Genomic DNA, 16,151 nt, shown 5'->3' with positions numbered 1-16,151 from the left:
CACTTAAAGCCAGAAGCAGAAAGTGACACATGCATCTGGCATTCTGTTTGCAGGGGCAAGTGACCCTGCCATGCCTACACACACACACGTGCAAATAAGTAAACAAATAGTTTTAAGGTGAAGAGTAACTGAAGAAGATAACTGACATTGACTTCTGACTTCCACACACACATATGTGCATACATGTATAACACAAAATTTAAAAAAAATAAATTAATGAAAGATAGAACCCCTTTGTTAGAACCCCAGCCTCACACCACTTCACCAGCTTTGTTTATGAGCCAGGGCTCATTGTCCACATGAGTAAGATGAAGAGAAAGTCCTCACACAGAGTGTTATTAGACTGCACAGCATGGTACAAGCAGCAAGTATTACAAATAATTTCAGAGCTTTAATGAAACGTGCTTGGAGCCACAGTGGTAGAAACACACACTGAGCACATTCAAAATCCAGAAGCTGCTGAGGGCTCAACACTAAAGTAGACTTAAAGCACACCCACAAGGCTCAGGGAGTTTTGCAAAAGAGGGTATGGAAAGCATGTAAGAGCCACAGGGCGGGAGGCAATAGCCAGAGGCATTGCCCCCGAACCCCCTTTACACAATGACTAACTGTTGCTCTCATAACTCACAACTCCAAACTCCATAGTGAATACCAGCAGTCCCACTAAGGCAGGGAGGTGGGGAGCTTAGTGTAGTGGGGACAGGGAGAAGGGTAATGATGGTATCGACACTGATGTTTGCATACAAAGTTTCAACTCAATTAAAAAAAGTTTTAAAAACCTATAAATATATTGTACAATATAGCTAATAAAATGCATTTTATAAGCTTTCATATATTTTATCCTAAGGAAATGAGGTATAAATTTATTAAAGCTCAAAACCAAGCATTGTATAGGCTTTTGTTCCTTATAATTCTAGAACTGTTGTACTCAGGTCAGGTTGGTTGGCAGACTTGTGTTTTGGGGTTTTTTTTTGGGGGGGGAGGTTAAGGTCGGGTTTCACTCTAGTCTAGGCTGACCTGGAATTCACTGTGAATTCTCAGGGTGGCCTTGAATTCATGGCGATCCTCCTACTCTGCCTCCTGAGTGCTGGGATTAAAGGCATGCACCACCACACCTGGCTGGCAGACTTATTTTTGGAATGATGGCCAAGACATATGTCTATGAAGGCATTGTTCATTTAGGAAGTATAAGTTGACCAATTTTAGCATAAGTCCCCACTGAATTTCACTGTCTTGCCAGTTAATAATTATTGAATGCTCTAATAGTATATGTATTAAAATTACTTGAGTGAAGAATATCATATTATTATACTAGTACTGATTTCATAGGACGTCATAGATAAATTACATAAAGATACTAGCTTGGTTAGTACTGTGTGGTGAGGCTGAAACATGGGTATATATGAAGTAGCAGAAGGTAGATTGACAAATCAATCCATATTCCAGCCATTAAAGACTTTGTTTTGCTTTGCTTTGTATTTTGCTTTGATTTAGCCCAATAAGTACTTGTTCTCTCTCTCTCTAAAGGCATAGAGGAGTGGGATGGTTACGTTTTGTTGTCAGCTAGATCTGTTTAGGAATCCACAAACACTCCTCATAAGTGGGTCTCTGAGGTTGCTTCCAGACAGGATTAACTAGAGGAGGAAGCCCTTCGCCCCTGTGTGGGTGGCCCCTCTCAGAGGGGGACGTTATCTAAAGAAGCTCTGGGAAGGAAAGTGTTCCCTCCCCCTACATGGCTGCCAGTACTGCTTGCTGCTTTCCAGTATGGACCTTCTATGCGGAATTGGGACTGCTGAGGCATCCAGCCCCATGGACTGAGCAGCTGCCAAGCTCCTTGACTCTCAGGCTTGCAGACTTCTATTGTTGGACTGCCATAAGCTAATCCAATAAATTCCCTTTTAATACAATTCAATCTATCAGTTCTGTTCCTTTAGAGAACCCTAATACAGGAAACCTTGAAGATATTTAAGCAAAGGACAGCTGTTTTAATGGGCAGCTTTAAAGAGACTTTAGCAATACATCCAGGTAAAGTCCCTGTGGCCCATTGTGACACAGAGTAAGAGATAGTGAGTACAACACCTCAGTAATGTTCAGACGCTAACAGCTTTGGCAGGAGGAGAGGAAGATCCAGTAGGGAAGCCAAGAAATTCTACTACCTTGCACTACAACACCTGGGTTCAAAATGACTGAGTTCAACTGATCCTTTGAGGCCAAATACTCCAGAGAATTTATTAAATTCTAAGTAGAGGATGTTGCAATTATCTTTTTGCTCCTAGGACAAAACACCTGACCAAAGGGAGCTTATGGGAGAAAGGATTCATTTCAGGCTTACGGTTGCTTTTTTTTAATTTTTTATTTATGTATTTGAGAGCGACAGACACAGAGAGAAAGACAGATAGAGGAAGAGAGAGAGAATGGGTGCGCCAGGGCTTCCAGCCTCTGCAAACGAACTCCAGACGCGTGCGCCTCCTTGTGCATCTGGCTAACGTGGGACCTGGGGAACCGAGCCTCGAACCGGGGTCCTTAGTCTTCACAGGCAAGCGCTTAACCGCTACAGGCTTACGGTTTTAAATGGAAGCTTCTTCGTGGCAAAGGCACTGGCTCACTTCCTCACATATTCACATAGAGAACAAGCTCCAGCTGGCTCTGAACATACAAGGCTGCACTCAAGATCCATCACCAGCAATATCCTTGTAAAACAAGGCTTTCCTTTCCAAAGATTCCACCAGCTGGGGACTAAGTATGAAGCTTACTCAAATATAGCTGAGGCTATAGGGGGACATTACACTGAAACCACCACAGAGCGTATCCATTATCCATAATAAAGGTTATTTGGGTCAATATTATAAAAGAACATCTTGACTATGTGGTAATGTAAGAAAAATAGTTTTGTTTATTCAGAGAGAATGAGTCCTTAAGAAGGACATTACATATTCAAGCCAGGTTATATTTTCTTGAGGATGCAGAGAGAAAAATATCACAAACAGTGCCTTTCCCACCTGCCCTGTGTAATTATCAGAGCTACTTGTTGTTTTAGCACTTCTCTGTTGATCTGTCATTTTCAAACACAGATGGGCTAATTGTTGTCTTCTTTTCAATGAGTTAGAGTGTTCTTAGCATGCCTTTTCTAGTATAGGCTGAAACACTCGAAGTCTCTACGAAGATTCCTCTATTTTCTCAAGCACTAATATTTCATTTTTAGCATGCATATTTTCTTCCTAGGTACCCTAGTAACACCTTCAGCACAGGAGTTACGGACCCACACTAGGCATGCAGTAGGTACCTTAGTGACTGTTCCAGGCAGGGAAATCACAGCTGCACTGAGGATGAAACCTGGGCTTCACTCTCCGTTGCTCTTACAGTATGATAAAAGACATGCTCAATGCTGCACACCAGACCTTGCTTATTGAACATTAAAATTTGTGTCTATCTCCTTCTGTCTCACCTAAGGTCCTAAGAAATGCCACCTGGTCTGCTCCAAAGTCTTTAAAAGAGTATAGTGAAGCAATCACTATTGAAGAAATATGGCTTTTACTCTTTTCATTTTATAGTTTTCCTAACAGGACATATGATTAAAAGTGACTAAAACACAATTTATTTTTTAAAAAATTTTTATTTTTATTTATTTATTTATTTGAGATAAAGAGGCACATAGAATAGAGGGAGAGAGGGAGAATGGGTGCACCAGGGCCTCTAGTCACTACAAATGAATTCCAGACACTGCACCACCTGGCTTTACTAGGGAATCGAACATGGGTCCCTTGGGTTTGCAGGCAAATGCCTTAATTGCTAAGCCATCTCTCCAGCCCCATACCATTATTTTTAAACACTTTCCTTTGTCTCCATATTAAGGATAGATGCTTCAATTCACAAAATTAATTTAAATGCTTTTTGAAAACAAAACAGCAAAGAATCTAAAGAGTAAAGTCTAGTGTATATATAAGTCAACATTTTCTTTTTTTAATACAAGCAAGTTATGAAAAGTATTTTATCACTTCAGGCTAAGAAACAAAAATAAGAACTGCCTGGTTTGGGACACAAATTATTAGACCCATTATATGTCTTTTGCATCATTTGTTGTTTGGACTAACTGAAAGTCCTGGTGTTTTAACACAGCTGCTCCTTGGCTTATAAACTTGACTTCAATATTCTGTACTGATGAAGAAAGCACTAACATGATCTAATTGATCAAATGTGTCCTAATGTGAACCAGACAAATAGCCCATTGCAGAAACATTATGACATCATTTGTATTAAACCATTCTAGTCTTGCACTTCTTTTTCCACTGTGCCTAAGGAGCAGCCATCATTTTTCATCAAGCTAAAAGTGGATTATAGTTTTCTGTTTGTAAATGATGTTTCAGAGCGCTGGAGAAAAATAGAAAGTAGAATTGATTGTTAAACTAATACCATATTCTAAAACACTACTCCTTTACCTTGTTGACTATATTTGAGATTTGCTTGTGTTTCCAGGAGCTCCCTAATATTTATAAAACTGGGATGAAAGAGAGAATGTTTTATTAAAGGCAGCTTCTCTTTAAAGTATCTGGACATCTGGCTGCTGTAATTTTAGCTCAACTTCTGTGAATATTACATGCTACTAATAGTCTCTCCATATAACACAAGTGTAAAACATCCTGTGTGCCTTTACGCTTAATTCAGCATGGATGTCTTCTGTACATACATGTGGGCTTAGCAAGAAAAGTGTGCCTTTATCAGCATTTACTTTTGAAACACAAAAGTTATGTATTATAAATTTCTAATATAATATAGGATTTGCTATTAGACATTGAATTTGATAAATTTCCTTTTCTGTTTCTTTGTTCTTTTTTTAATTTTTTTTGTTTTTTTTTTATTTATTTATTTGAGAGCAACAGACAGAGAAAGAGGCAGACAAGAGAGAGAGAGAGAGAGAGAGAGAGAATGGGCGTGCCAGGGCCTTCAGCCACTGCAAACAAACTCCAGATGCGTGCGCCCCCTTGTGCATCTGGTTAACATGGGTCCTGGGGAGTAGAGCCTTGAACCAGAGTCTTTAAGCTTCATAGGCAAGCACTTAACCGGTAAGCCATCCCTCCAGCCCTGTTTCTTTGTTCTTAAAACAGTGATTCCTTTTGATTTTCTTTTATTCAAATCCCTTGGCTGAGAACTGTTAAGAAATCCACAACAGGGTGAAGTCAGACATATGTGAGTTTGTTCCTCGCTGCATTGCGGCTCCATGGAGCATGAGCACTATGACTCAGGCTCTTGAAAGGACCTCAAGTGTTTCCACCAGCCTCCACTTCCAAATTCATTGTAGTTTTCAAAAAGAGAATGCATTGGAGTGAATTGAGGGCTAGATAGCAGAAGTGTAATGTGTCAAGCAAGTAGTGAGTCAATGGAAGTAGCTAGATGGGAATAGAAGCTACCATATCTGGATGATAAAGATTCTTGTGTTGGTGGCTTGGGTCCTAGGGAGTCAGTACTGGAAGGTGGAGTGGAACCTTTACAAGGTATTCCTACAGAGAAGTCACTTGCTCATTAAGGTCACTGCTTTAAGAGGGACATGCTGGTCTACTGGCATGAAAGAGGAAAAGCTATTATAAAAGTCTGAGGCTGATACCCAAGTTTCAGGAGCTTCCTGCTACACTCCATTTGTTTTCTCTCCTGTCCTCTGCTGTGAGCCCTCCTAAAAGCCAGTGCTATGTTGATTGTGCTATGACCTAAATAAACTGCTTTTTCTTCATAAATAACCTTCCTTGGGTATTTTGTTACAGTAGTGAAAAATGAACATGGAGGTGTTTGCTATAGGATTATGTCAGTTGTACAATACATTTCAAAATTGTCATATATTTAGTGGCTGTCCACAAAGAGGGACTTTCACTTATTCTGTGTTTAAATATTTTATGATTATATTAGTAGGAGAAAATGAGCTCTATTTTTTTTTTTTTTTTTAGGGACATAAGAAAGGAAGGGAGGGGTAAAGAGAAGGTGGGGAAAAGAAATAAAGAGAAAGGAAGGAAAGCAGGTAGGTAGGTGGTGACACACGCCTTTAATCCCAGCACTAGGGAATATCACTATGAGTTCAAGGCCACCCTGAGACTACATAGTGAATTCCAGGTCAGTCTGGGCTACAGTGAGACCCTACCTCGAAAAACCAAAATAAATAAATACATAAAAAGAGCAGGGGACCCTGACACAGGACTGAACATCCTTCACTGATGGCCTCCAGATGTGAATCATATTTCGTCAGAACACAGATTGTGACAGGCAGTATCTTCTAGGATGTGGGATGCAGCACTTTGTTTTTAAGAAATTATTAAGCAAAAATGTAATGCTCTTGAACAGGTTAATGCAAGATGACTTTTTTGCCAGCAGCACTGAGCGGGGTGGGCAGCTGAGACCTGGACTAGAGGCTCACAATAACCTCCTGAGATGTTTTAGAAAACTACTCCTATGATGCTCATAGCACACATTTTCTAAGCTGGGTGTGATGGTCAATACCTGTAATCTCAGCACATAGGAGATGAGACAGGAGGATCCGAAGTTCAAGGCCAGCTTGAGCTGCATGAGAGACCCTGCCTCAAAACAAAACAAACAAACAAGCAAACAAACAAAAAGCCAACATTATTACTTACCTTCTTGTTGCTGAGTTAAAATACCTGACAAAAGTCAGTTTAAGGAAAAAAAGGTTTATTTTAGCTTGCAAAGTCAAAGTCATAATGTGTTTCTCCCAGAATCCTTAGGGAACGGTAGTCAAAATCTGTAGGATGCTATACTCAGAAAGGTGGTTATTATTATTATTTTGGCTTTTCAACATAGCATTTTACTCTTGAAAAATGAACTCTTTTAAAAGCCACATTAAACTGTGTTCACAAAAGAACAAACTATTGATTTTCAAACTCTATAAAGATTTAATTGTGTGATGACTACATTATCACAATAGGGAAAATGGTACAGAAATTATGGTGTATTCATAATGAATGGAATACTATGCACCTATTAAATTATATTGTTAGAGACAAATACACTGAAATAAAAATATATATTATTTTGTATGCTGGCTATGAACTAAGAACTTTGGACATGATATGTACATATAAACGTTAACTGTGAATTAGATTATAATTTTCTCTTCCTAAAATAAAATTTTCCTAACTTAATTTAGTAACATAAGAAAGACTATAGAAAAATAAGAAAAAATATTCTATTTTTCTGTTAAAATGGAGTGAGGGAATCTTAATATCTTTTCATATTTTTTAACACTGCTCTCTTCAGGAATGTACTTGATATGTGACAACAAATAATGTCATTCATTCATTTGTCAGAAGGCATTTTTTGTGGATACCACTAGTGGCTTTTGAAAGAGAACTCAAGATGTTTTTGTGCTATTGGACCTTAAACATTTCATTCTGAAAAATGTCCAATCGTTAATCTCTAATTGCATTAAATATTTGACTGACTCATGAGGAAAGGAGACTTCAAAGTGGCAAAGGGAAAATTTTGTTCCTCTGTAAACACAGAAACCGTTGAGATAGTCTGACAGTGTGACAACCTATATTCCCAAAGATTCAGAGTTCAAAGAAATGAAGTGGGTAATAAGCATGTTTCTATTGCAGATATTTCTGTAAGATATACATAATATGCTAAAAGCAGCACTATAATATGTCTCTATCCAGAGTTAAATAAATAAAACCCTTATGATTCAGAACTTAATGTTTCAATTTTTATTTGCTCTTTAATTTTTTTTATTTATTTGCAGGCAGAGCGAGAGATAGAGAGAGAGATAATGGGCACGCAAGGGCCTGTAGCCACTGCAAATGAACTCTCCAGATGCAGGTGCCCCTTATGCATCTAGCATACGTGGGTCATGGGGAAGTGAACCTGGGCCCTTTGCTTCGCAGGCAAGCACCTTAACCACTAAGCTATCTCTCTAGCCCTTGTTTGCTCTCTTAGAAAGCATTCTGTTCGTTGGAAGAAAAGTTGAGTAGTAAGAGTAAAATCAGCAAAAAGAGAGTTAATGTCTCTGTTCTAATGCCACACAGTTAGCGATAGGAAATGTATAATCCAGTTGATGCCTGTATGCAGGTGTGCATGACGATTATTTGCATATATTCACCCTTTCTCCTGTATCCCAGCAATCCATTCTAATGGTGTCTGTTTGGTTTCTTGCAGTGTGTAATGTTTTCTTCATATCTTGTCTTCTCTAGGCAAAATGTCCAGTGAACGAGCGTTGAGGAAGCAGCAACAGTTAAACAACCTTGTTTATGTGGTGATGAATCAGGCCAAACCTGGTGACAGAATTGTGGATTTCTGCAGTGGTGGGGTATGGTGTCTCCTTTCATCTTTTTTAGCCTCTCCATGATAATGAGGATTTTCATACTACATCAAGGTCATGTTTTTCTTGCTTCTTTGTCATTGCAGGGTCATGTTGGAATTGTGCTTGCGCACATGCTGCCATCTTGCCAGGTAAAGAAGGAATGTAGACAAAGCAGGGCATTGTGGCTAAGCACAGTTCAGCTAGCCAAGCCTTAACTCTTAACTCTTTACACTGCTAGTTATTTACTCCCCCAAGTCAAGTATGTGATCTAGGCATTTTCTTATTACTTTAGAGTAAGCTTCTAAGACCTACCTAGTACCTTAGGAGGGATTTTTAAAAAAAAGAAAAGTGGGACCCCAGTACAGTTGTCAGTTTTTTTAAACTTATGTATCTTTAAGAAATTTTAGAAAATAACTAGACCATTATCTAATAAGTGTGGCTAAACAGATTTAATCTTCAGTATAATTGCAACTAGAAATGCCGACTTCTAAAGCTTGCTGAACATGTTCTTTTAATATCATCCCTCTTTGGATCAAATGCATCAAAATTATAATAGCAAAGTATTTTTAAAAGAAGAAAATCCTACCATATTGATCTATCAAATGTTTGTCTTCCCTTGTAATCCATTAAGTCATCATTCACATTTACTAATGTACATTTTCACAGTGCAAATACAATAAGCCCCTAACTTTCACTCAATATTGTTTCCCAAGAATGGTCCTACTATTAGCATTTATACCTCTTCACATTTTGGTGACTGGTTCATAAGCAAATGTACATCATCTATTCAGTTGCTGCCACTGCATATTAGAAGTTTCTGTGGTTTTCAGTCTTTAGCCGTATTCAGCCAATTCTTCACAAAGACCAGTTTTTTAAGAAAAAAAAAGACTTGGTGAGAAAAGTAATTTTTTAAAAAAATACAAATTTACTTTGACAGAGGGCTCCCTAGATGGCATGAATACTTTGAGATGAAAGCTGTAAAACTGACAAGGCTGCTTACAATGATATAACAGAATGATTAGAGAAAGATTTGTTGTCTTTTCTTAGAGAATAAAGAGCAAAATAAAGCTACAAAGAGAGGCATGCTTCTGTTTTATATTAAGAACAATTTCATGATTGGATGAGAGGAAGGAAGCTCATAGAGGAAAATCCTGAAGAAGCAGGATCAGGACATAGCATGGCTTTTTTCTTTCTAGTACTTTGTCTGGAAGCTTAGGTTCAACATGGAAAAGGGCTTTGCTGGGTAGAAAGCTGCTAATATCAAGTATATGCTAATAGAATTTTTATAAAAGGCATAACAGGATTTTTCTATATAGCATACATGATGAAAAAGTCAAAACTACTAATGGAAGTGATAAATATGTCTTAATTCTACCCATGATTACTATTGGAAGTTCTCTTTCCCCCACTCTCACCCATCCATGCTATTTATTGTAACTGGAGGTACCTTCTTTTATCATAAATGTATGATCTGCCTTCCATCACCCCTTCATCCTCATTTCCATCCTCCATACCCTGTCCCTCAATCCCCTTTATCATTATCACACACTGTCCCCACCTGCTCTTTAGACATACCATACTCTTTCTTAGATAGGCCCTCTATGTGTTTCTCTGCTCCTAAAAGACTCTTCACTCCCCTGGATACTTTCTCTACATCCTCCATGCCTCCATTGATGAGCTACCTGCTATGAAAACCTTCCTTGATCATCGTCTCAGTGTTCCCATTATACATCTCATATCTAATTAAATAATTATCACACTGTACTATTTTTTCTTATTTTTATAACAAGTGTCAAAAGTTCAAGGACCTTGTTCATTTTTGTACCAAGTCAACTGTCACACTTTCTGACATAGGAAAAAGAATAAATGCAATATCTGCTAAGACTATGAAAAGCAGTGATAATGCTTTGCCCTAATACCTGAATTATGTTACTGAATGTACTCCGTTTTGTTTTTCTTTTTGCTTTGTAACCTAATGTGATCTAATGTAATTTAGGTTACATTAATAGAAAACAAGGAATTATCATTAATTCGTGCAAAGAAGAGAAGTGATGAACTGGGCTTAAGCAACATTTGGTTCATTCAAGCAAACATGGAGTATTTTATAGGAATTTTCAACATTGGGGTAAGTAATCAAGCAATTTAGCTAATCTTAGCTAAATAAGAATTATGTACCTCAGGTAAGAGACAGACCCTGAGGATACTCAACACCTACAAAGCAGAGATCCAGAAGATCTTGAGAGCTCGTCACTGAAGTAGACTTAATACTCACCCATCATGGCTCATGGGAATTTTGTGGAAGAGGGAGTGGAAAGATTATAAGAGCCACAGGTTGAGACATCACGTCCACAGGCATTCTCTCCCCCCAAACTGACTGCTGCTCCCACAACACAGAAACCACAACCCCATGGGAAATACCTGCAAAACCCCACTGAGGAGCATCCCCAACTGCATGGGGACAGGAACAAGGGAAAGGAGGGTATAAACACATGATAGATCCATACAAAACATGTTGTTAATAATAATAATAATAAGCTGGGCATGGTGGCATACACCATCCCAGCACTTAGGAGGCAGAGGTAGGAGGATTGTCGTGAGTTCAAGGCCACCCTGAGACTACATAGTGAATTCCAGGTCAGCATGAGTTAAGAGTGAGACCCTACCTCAAAAAAATAAATATATTATTTAGAGCCCTGGATTCTCACAGCTATTTTTATGTAGGCTACTATCCTTCCCCAACTCCTGCAAAAGACTAGGAGTTCATTCTATGGAGATACTAAGCCAGAGAGGCTCCACATATACTAATATCAGAACACAAAGACTATGGCAATGTGCCACCTAGACAAGAATAGCTGGGTGAGACTCTACACTCGGCTCCCAATTCCAGAACTTCAGAAACTGGATTTCTGATGTCATACTACAAAATCCCTTGGTTAGGCAGAGCTGTCCCCCAGAGAAAAGAGCTGCGGATATGAGAGCCATAATTACAAAACCAAACAAAGAAAAGAAGCTGACTACTGATCACCTAGTCACTGATAATCTAGCCTTACCCTTTAATTCAGAATTCCCAACTAACATTTTGGTAGTTCTCTTTTTGACATGAACTGACATCCCAAAATACCACAGAAGGGGCTGAAGAGATGGCTCAGTGGTTAAGGGGGTTGTCCACAATGCCTAACAACCCAAGTTTGATTCACCAGTACCCACAGAAAGCCAGATGCACAAGGTGGTGCATGCATCAGTTCATTTGCAGTGGCTACTTATATATGATGAAAACCTTCTGAAGAACCACTTTACCCAGTGTGAATGTACTTAATATGCCAGACCACTGCACTTAAACGTGGTCAAGATAACAAATGTGTTAGGTGCTCTTGCCATGTAAAAAGGGCATATATAGTACTTTATAAAGTCAAGATAAGTGCTAATACATTGAAAGCTCTTAGCACAGTACCTTACTAAATGCTAATTTTTACATTATTACAGTTATTGTCTCTTCCCTTTTTATGCCATCTTCTTTCTTAACTCTGTTTTTTTTTTTTATTAGTTTTCTATTCAGCAAATACAGACAGTTTTGTACCAATATTAGGCTCATCCATGACCTACCCCCTCCCCACTGGCCCCTCCTTGTTGGGGTATATGGGTCATGCATTATGGAGTTAGCCCACAGTTATTGGTATGATAAATGTCTCTGCATATCCTGACCCAACATGTGGCTCTGACGTTCTTTCCGCCCCCACTTCCGCAAAATTTCCCTGAGCTATGTTGGGTTCATTTTTGGTCTGCTTCAGTGCTGAGGTGTTGGGGGCCTCTGAGGCTCTGGCTCTCTGATTTGGTAGGAGTTGATTTTTCTCTGTGTTGGTCTTCTTCCCCCTTGTGCTGGTATCCGGTTCATCAGGAAAACATCACCCTTGCTTGTTTTGCCAGTTTTCCTTAGTTTCAGCCGGGGCCCTTTTGAGGCATGATGGGGTGGCTCTCTCCTTAGGATCTGCATCTATCTGAAAAAGAGAAGCAGATTCTCCAACAGAGAGTAAGTAAGCTCCAGGACAAATGAAATAACCCTTACTTTTTTTAATAGAGAGTTTAATAGGTATAGGCCCTCTTGTACCCCATGATTGATGGTAGCTTGATATTGATTATGTTTGGATATGATTTTGACTTGTTTCCCAGCTCCAGCTATGGGTCCCGTACCACTGAGGGGATCAGTTATCCAAATCAAGAGTGGTTGGTTCCCCACCATGGCTGTGTGCCACTATTGCACTTGTGTGGGCATCACATCCGGTTATTTGTTGCTAAGTAGGTTAGAACATGAGTTGCTTGGAAAGATATTGGTCATTTACCCCAGTCACCCATGTAGCACCTTCTGGCACTAGATACGCTGACTGTCTAGGGACTGACTCTCTCCTGGCTTCCAGCCATGCTGTTCCATTTTACATGTCAGCTGCATATGGTGTCTTCAGCAATAGGGTCTTACCACTAACCTTTGGTGGGTCATCAAGTACTCTGACAGAAATCTGTCATTCTTTTAGGAAACCTTTTAGGTTTCTCTGATCAAAAGCTCATTGGGGACGATAATTAGAAAAATAGTTTGAGAATTATTAACTCCTCATTTGACAGTATTTCCTGCAGAAGATTGCTACATGATTGTAGAGTAGTGTGTCCCATTCCTGTGTAGCAGACAGAGGGCTATGTTTATTTTACTAGTACTTTCATGTGAAAAGTTGTTTCAATTTGTTGTGGTTTCAAATATTTCCTCAGTAAATATTTTTACATTTTTCCAGCATATCCCTTGAATATATTTCTACCAGTCATGGCCTCTTATTCTAAAACCTTGGTAGGTGGAGGAAGGAAATTCAAGCTATCCTCTGCTGCATAGCTATTTTGAGATCAGTCTGTCTATAAGAGACCCTGGTTCAAAAGAAATTGTAGAAGATTGTTATTTACATAATTTTGCTAGAGATTGTTAAGTTCTCCTCATTAAAGTTGTGACTTTTCTTACTCCCATCAGCAATATATGACAGTATCTGTTTCCCTGAAGCCAAACCAGTAGATTGTCATCAATGTTGGGATTTTGCCACTTAGTAGGTGACAAATAGTATTTTAATGTCTTATAAGTACTAATTTTTCTTATTTTGAGCAACTCTGACAAGTTTTTAAGGACTGTTTTCATGTTTGAGTCTGTGAACTGGCTTGTTCAAATATCTCGATTACTTTACTATCAGGTTATTAAGCTTCCTACTTATTTTTAGAAGCTTGTTATACATTAGGAATATTGACTCTTTATGCTATAAGTTTATCCTTTTTCTACTTTGTCTTTGGTCTCTTGACTTTTTTGTCTTTCAAATGTTTTCTTTATTTTTTTAAATAGCAGTTATTTACCCTGCAGTGTATGTGGATTTACAGGGTCTTGAGAAATTTTTTTCCCCATTCCTGTAGGTTCTGTTGAAATTTCACCTGTGTTTTATTGTAATCCATTTGAAATTTGTTTCCTTTGTGTGGAGAGAGGAAAAGCACCTGTGTATTCTTGATGGCTCACAGATTACCCTAGCTCTCTTCATTGAAAAGTCCACTCTTTCTTTCCTTGTTTGAAATGTAGTGCTAAATTTCCCAATTCAAATAGTTATGTTGGTTTGTATCTCTTTTATTTGTGTTATTCTGACTTGCATTTGATAGCAGTGGAAAATAGGAGTACATAATTGGCAAAATCTTGTAGATCCCAAATCTTCTAGTTCAATTTAATACTTCTGTTTAAGTGACAGAAACTTTTTTCATGTAGTAAAAAGAAGGTTAACCTGGGTAGAAACATGAAACCAGAATTGTCTAAACTTTTTTTTCTTGTTCAAAGCCGTAAGAGGGTTTTGTGGAGAAGTAACCTGATGTAATTAGTAGATAAGTCATGCTTTTAGGTCGGAGTCCTGCCCCTCAATAGCTGTAATGTTGTGAGCAAGGTCTTGATGTCTCCAAGCTTTATGGGCTGTCTGTCAATTCTGTTCTGTGCCTCCAAGGAAAATGCTTCCATAGTTTTCTCTCCAGCTACTCATGAGAATAGTGATTAGTTTGATTTTCACTCTGCAAAGATGACTAAAAGGGACAGATGGGAAAGCAAAATTCTTTATTCTTCATTACCCACAAGTTACTTTTGCTCACACTGGTTGGTCACCTTCCTATACTGTGTTTCCTGAGTGCAACAGAAAAAGTTGATTGACAGCCATGAGGATTATTGGCTTCCAAGCAGCCTCTGTAGGTCTTGGAAGGGAGAGGTCAGCAGGGTTGAGAGATCTCCCTTTCCTCTTTCCAACATAGTATCATTTTTAGCTTTTGGGTTCAAAGGGGAAATCAAGCAATAATACATGATATATAGAAATTTCCAGAAAACTCTTCAGCCCGAAAACTCATTCCTATCCTAAAATTAATGAACTCAATTCCTAGAAAAGAAAAATACAATCTAATACAATTTGTCTTTGTCTAGAGTAAAATGGACATATGAAATTTTTTATGGCAGAAATATGTAATCTCTCTTTTTTTCCACTGAGACATTTTATTCATGTGTCTGCTTTCTTTACACCCCTAGCAAAAGAAGCCCACTGTTTCCCTCCTATGTGTTCTCATCTTGTTTCCTCCTGGTCCATGGTGCCAGCTGAAGTTGTCAGTACAATGAAACTAAACTGATGGGATGGGATAGATTATTCTGTCACTTTTTCAAGTCTTTGAGCCACATACCAAATCTGGGGCTAATCCCTCCACATTTGTTTAACCTGCCTGTGAGGTTCACAACAATATTCCCAGCTCTGTGATCATCAGTGATTTCAGACTTGCCACTGTAACCATGTTTCAGCATCGCCATTAGAAACCAGACATAATAGTGACTTTGGAGCATGGCCTAATAAGGAAGGACTTGACATTTGCCTTTTTTCATCATTGTTGATGCTCTTAAGAGCATCCACCAGGACATTCGTGTGCACCATGATGGTGGCATGGAAAGAGCAATATTTTTTTCTTTCAGAATCCCCACATCTCATTGAGAGTGTAATGACTATGTATATATCTAAAGATATGTGTTTTCAAAACATTTTAAAACAGTTATGTCTTTTTACTTTCATGAATTATTAAAGCCCTATTCACTATTCTTAAAATTTCAGTTCTTGCTTTAAAGTAAATTCACTGAAGGTATTTAATGCAATTCATTAGTCAGTCTAAAAGATTGTTATGTGAAAATACATAAAAAGGTGTTAAATATGATTTGATTAGTTTTTACTTAGTTAACAAAAAAATGTGTTGCTGAATGGCCTTTTTATAGCATCTTTAGTTTTGGTTGGGCCTCCCACCGCTTCCTTTTCTCCATCCCCTCCCCTGACCATACTTAACCATTTCATCCACAGTATTTTACCCCTCTGCTAACATATCTACTATTCCCTTCTCTTAATTAATTAATAAATTCCCTCCCCCTTCCTTCTCATTGCCCCTTTTCTAGTGCTTACTGGCCTCTACTGACTCTTACACCAACTTACATACAAATCTAAAAATGTGAACCTACAAACCCCATATAAGGGCAAACATGTGGCATTTGTCTTTCTGAGCCTTAGTTACCTCACTTAATGTAATGTATTCCAGATATATCATTTTTCTGCAGATTTCATTATTTCATATTTCTTTGCAGTGTAATAAAACTCCATTGTGTATATGTGCCACATCTTCATTCATAAGTTGGTGGGTGTAGCAGACAGATTCGGGTCCACTGAGATAAACTTCCAGACCAGGCACAGTTATGGAGGAAGGGATTTATTGAAGCTTACGGATCCACAGGAAGTTCCATCATGGCAGAAGAAGCTGGCCTGCCTTCACAGGCCTAAGCACAGAG

At 38.5% G+C, this 16,151-nt stretch overlaps 1 protein-coding gene and 1 pseudogene across 2 annotated transcripts in view; one reads left to right on the top strand and one right to left on the bottom strand.

Annotated features, from left to right (window-relative positions):
- The window catches only part of Gstcd (glutathione S-transferase C-terminal domain containing), a 139,152-nt gene that overhangs the window by 104,605 nt on the left and 18,396 nt on the right, over window positions 1-16,151 (top strand). For both annotated transcript variants that reach the window (XM_045143647.1, XM_004662995.2), the window contains exons 6-8: window positions 8,187-8,302; window positions 8,401-8,445; window positions 10,293-10,421. In XM_045143647.1, the coding sequence (XP_044999582.1) occupies window positions 8,187-8,302; window positions 8,401-8,445; window positions 10,293-10,421 (290 nt within the window). The remainder of the gene's footprint in view (window positions 1-8,186; window positions 8,303-8,400; window positions 8,446-10,292; window positions 10,422-16,151) is intronic.
- On the bottom strand, window positions 14,836-15,258 carry LOC123458552 (annotated as a pseudogene).

Source organism: Jaculus jaculus, chromosome 2 (assembly GCF_020740685.1).
Source record: "Jaculus jaculus isolate mJacJac1 chromosome 2, mJacJac1.mat.Y.cur, whole genome shotgun sequence".
Taxonomy (NCBI): domain Eukaryota; kingdom Metazoa; phylum Chordata; class Mammalia; order Rodentia; family Dipodidae; genus Jaculus; species Jaculus jaculus.
Note: the sequence above shows the minus strand (reverse complement) of the source record. Positions and strands in the feature narration are given on the sequence as shown.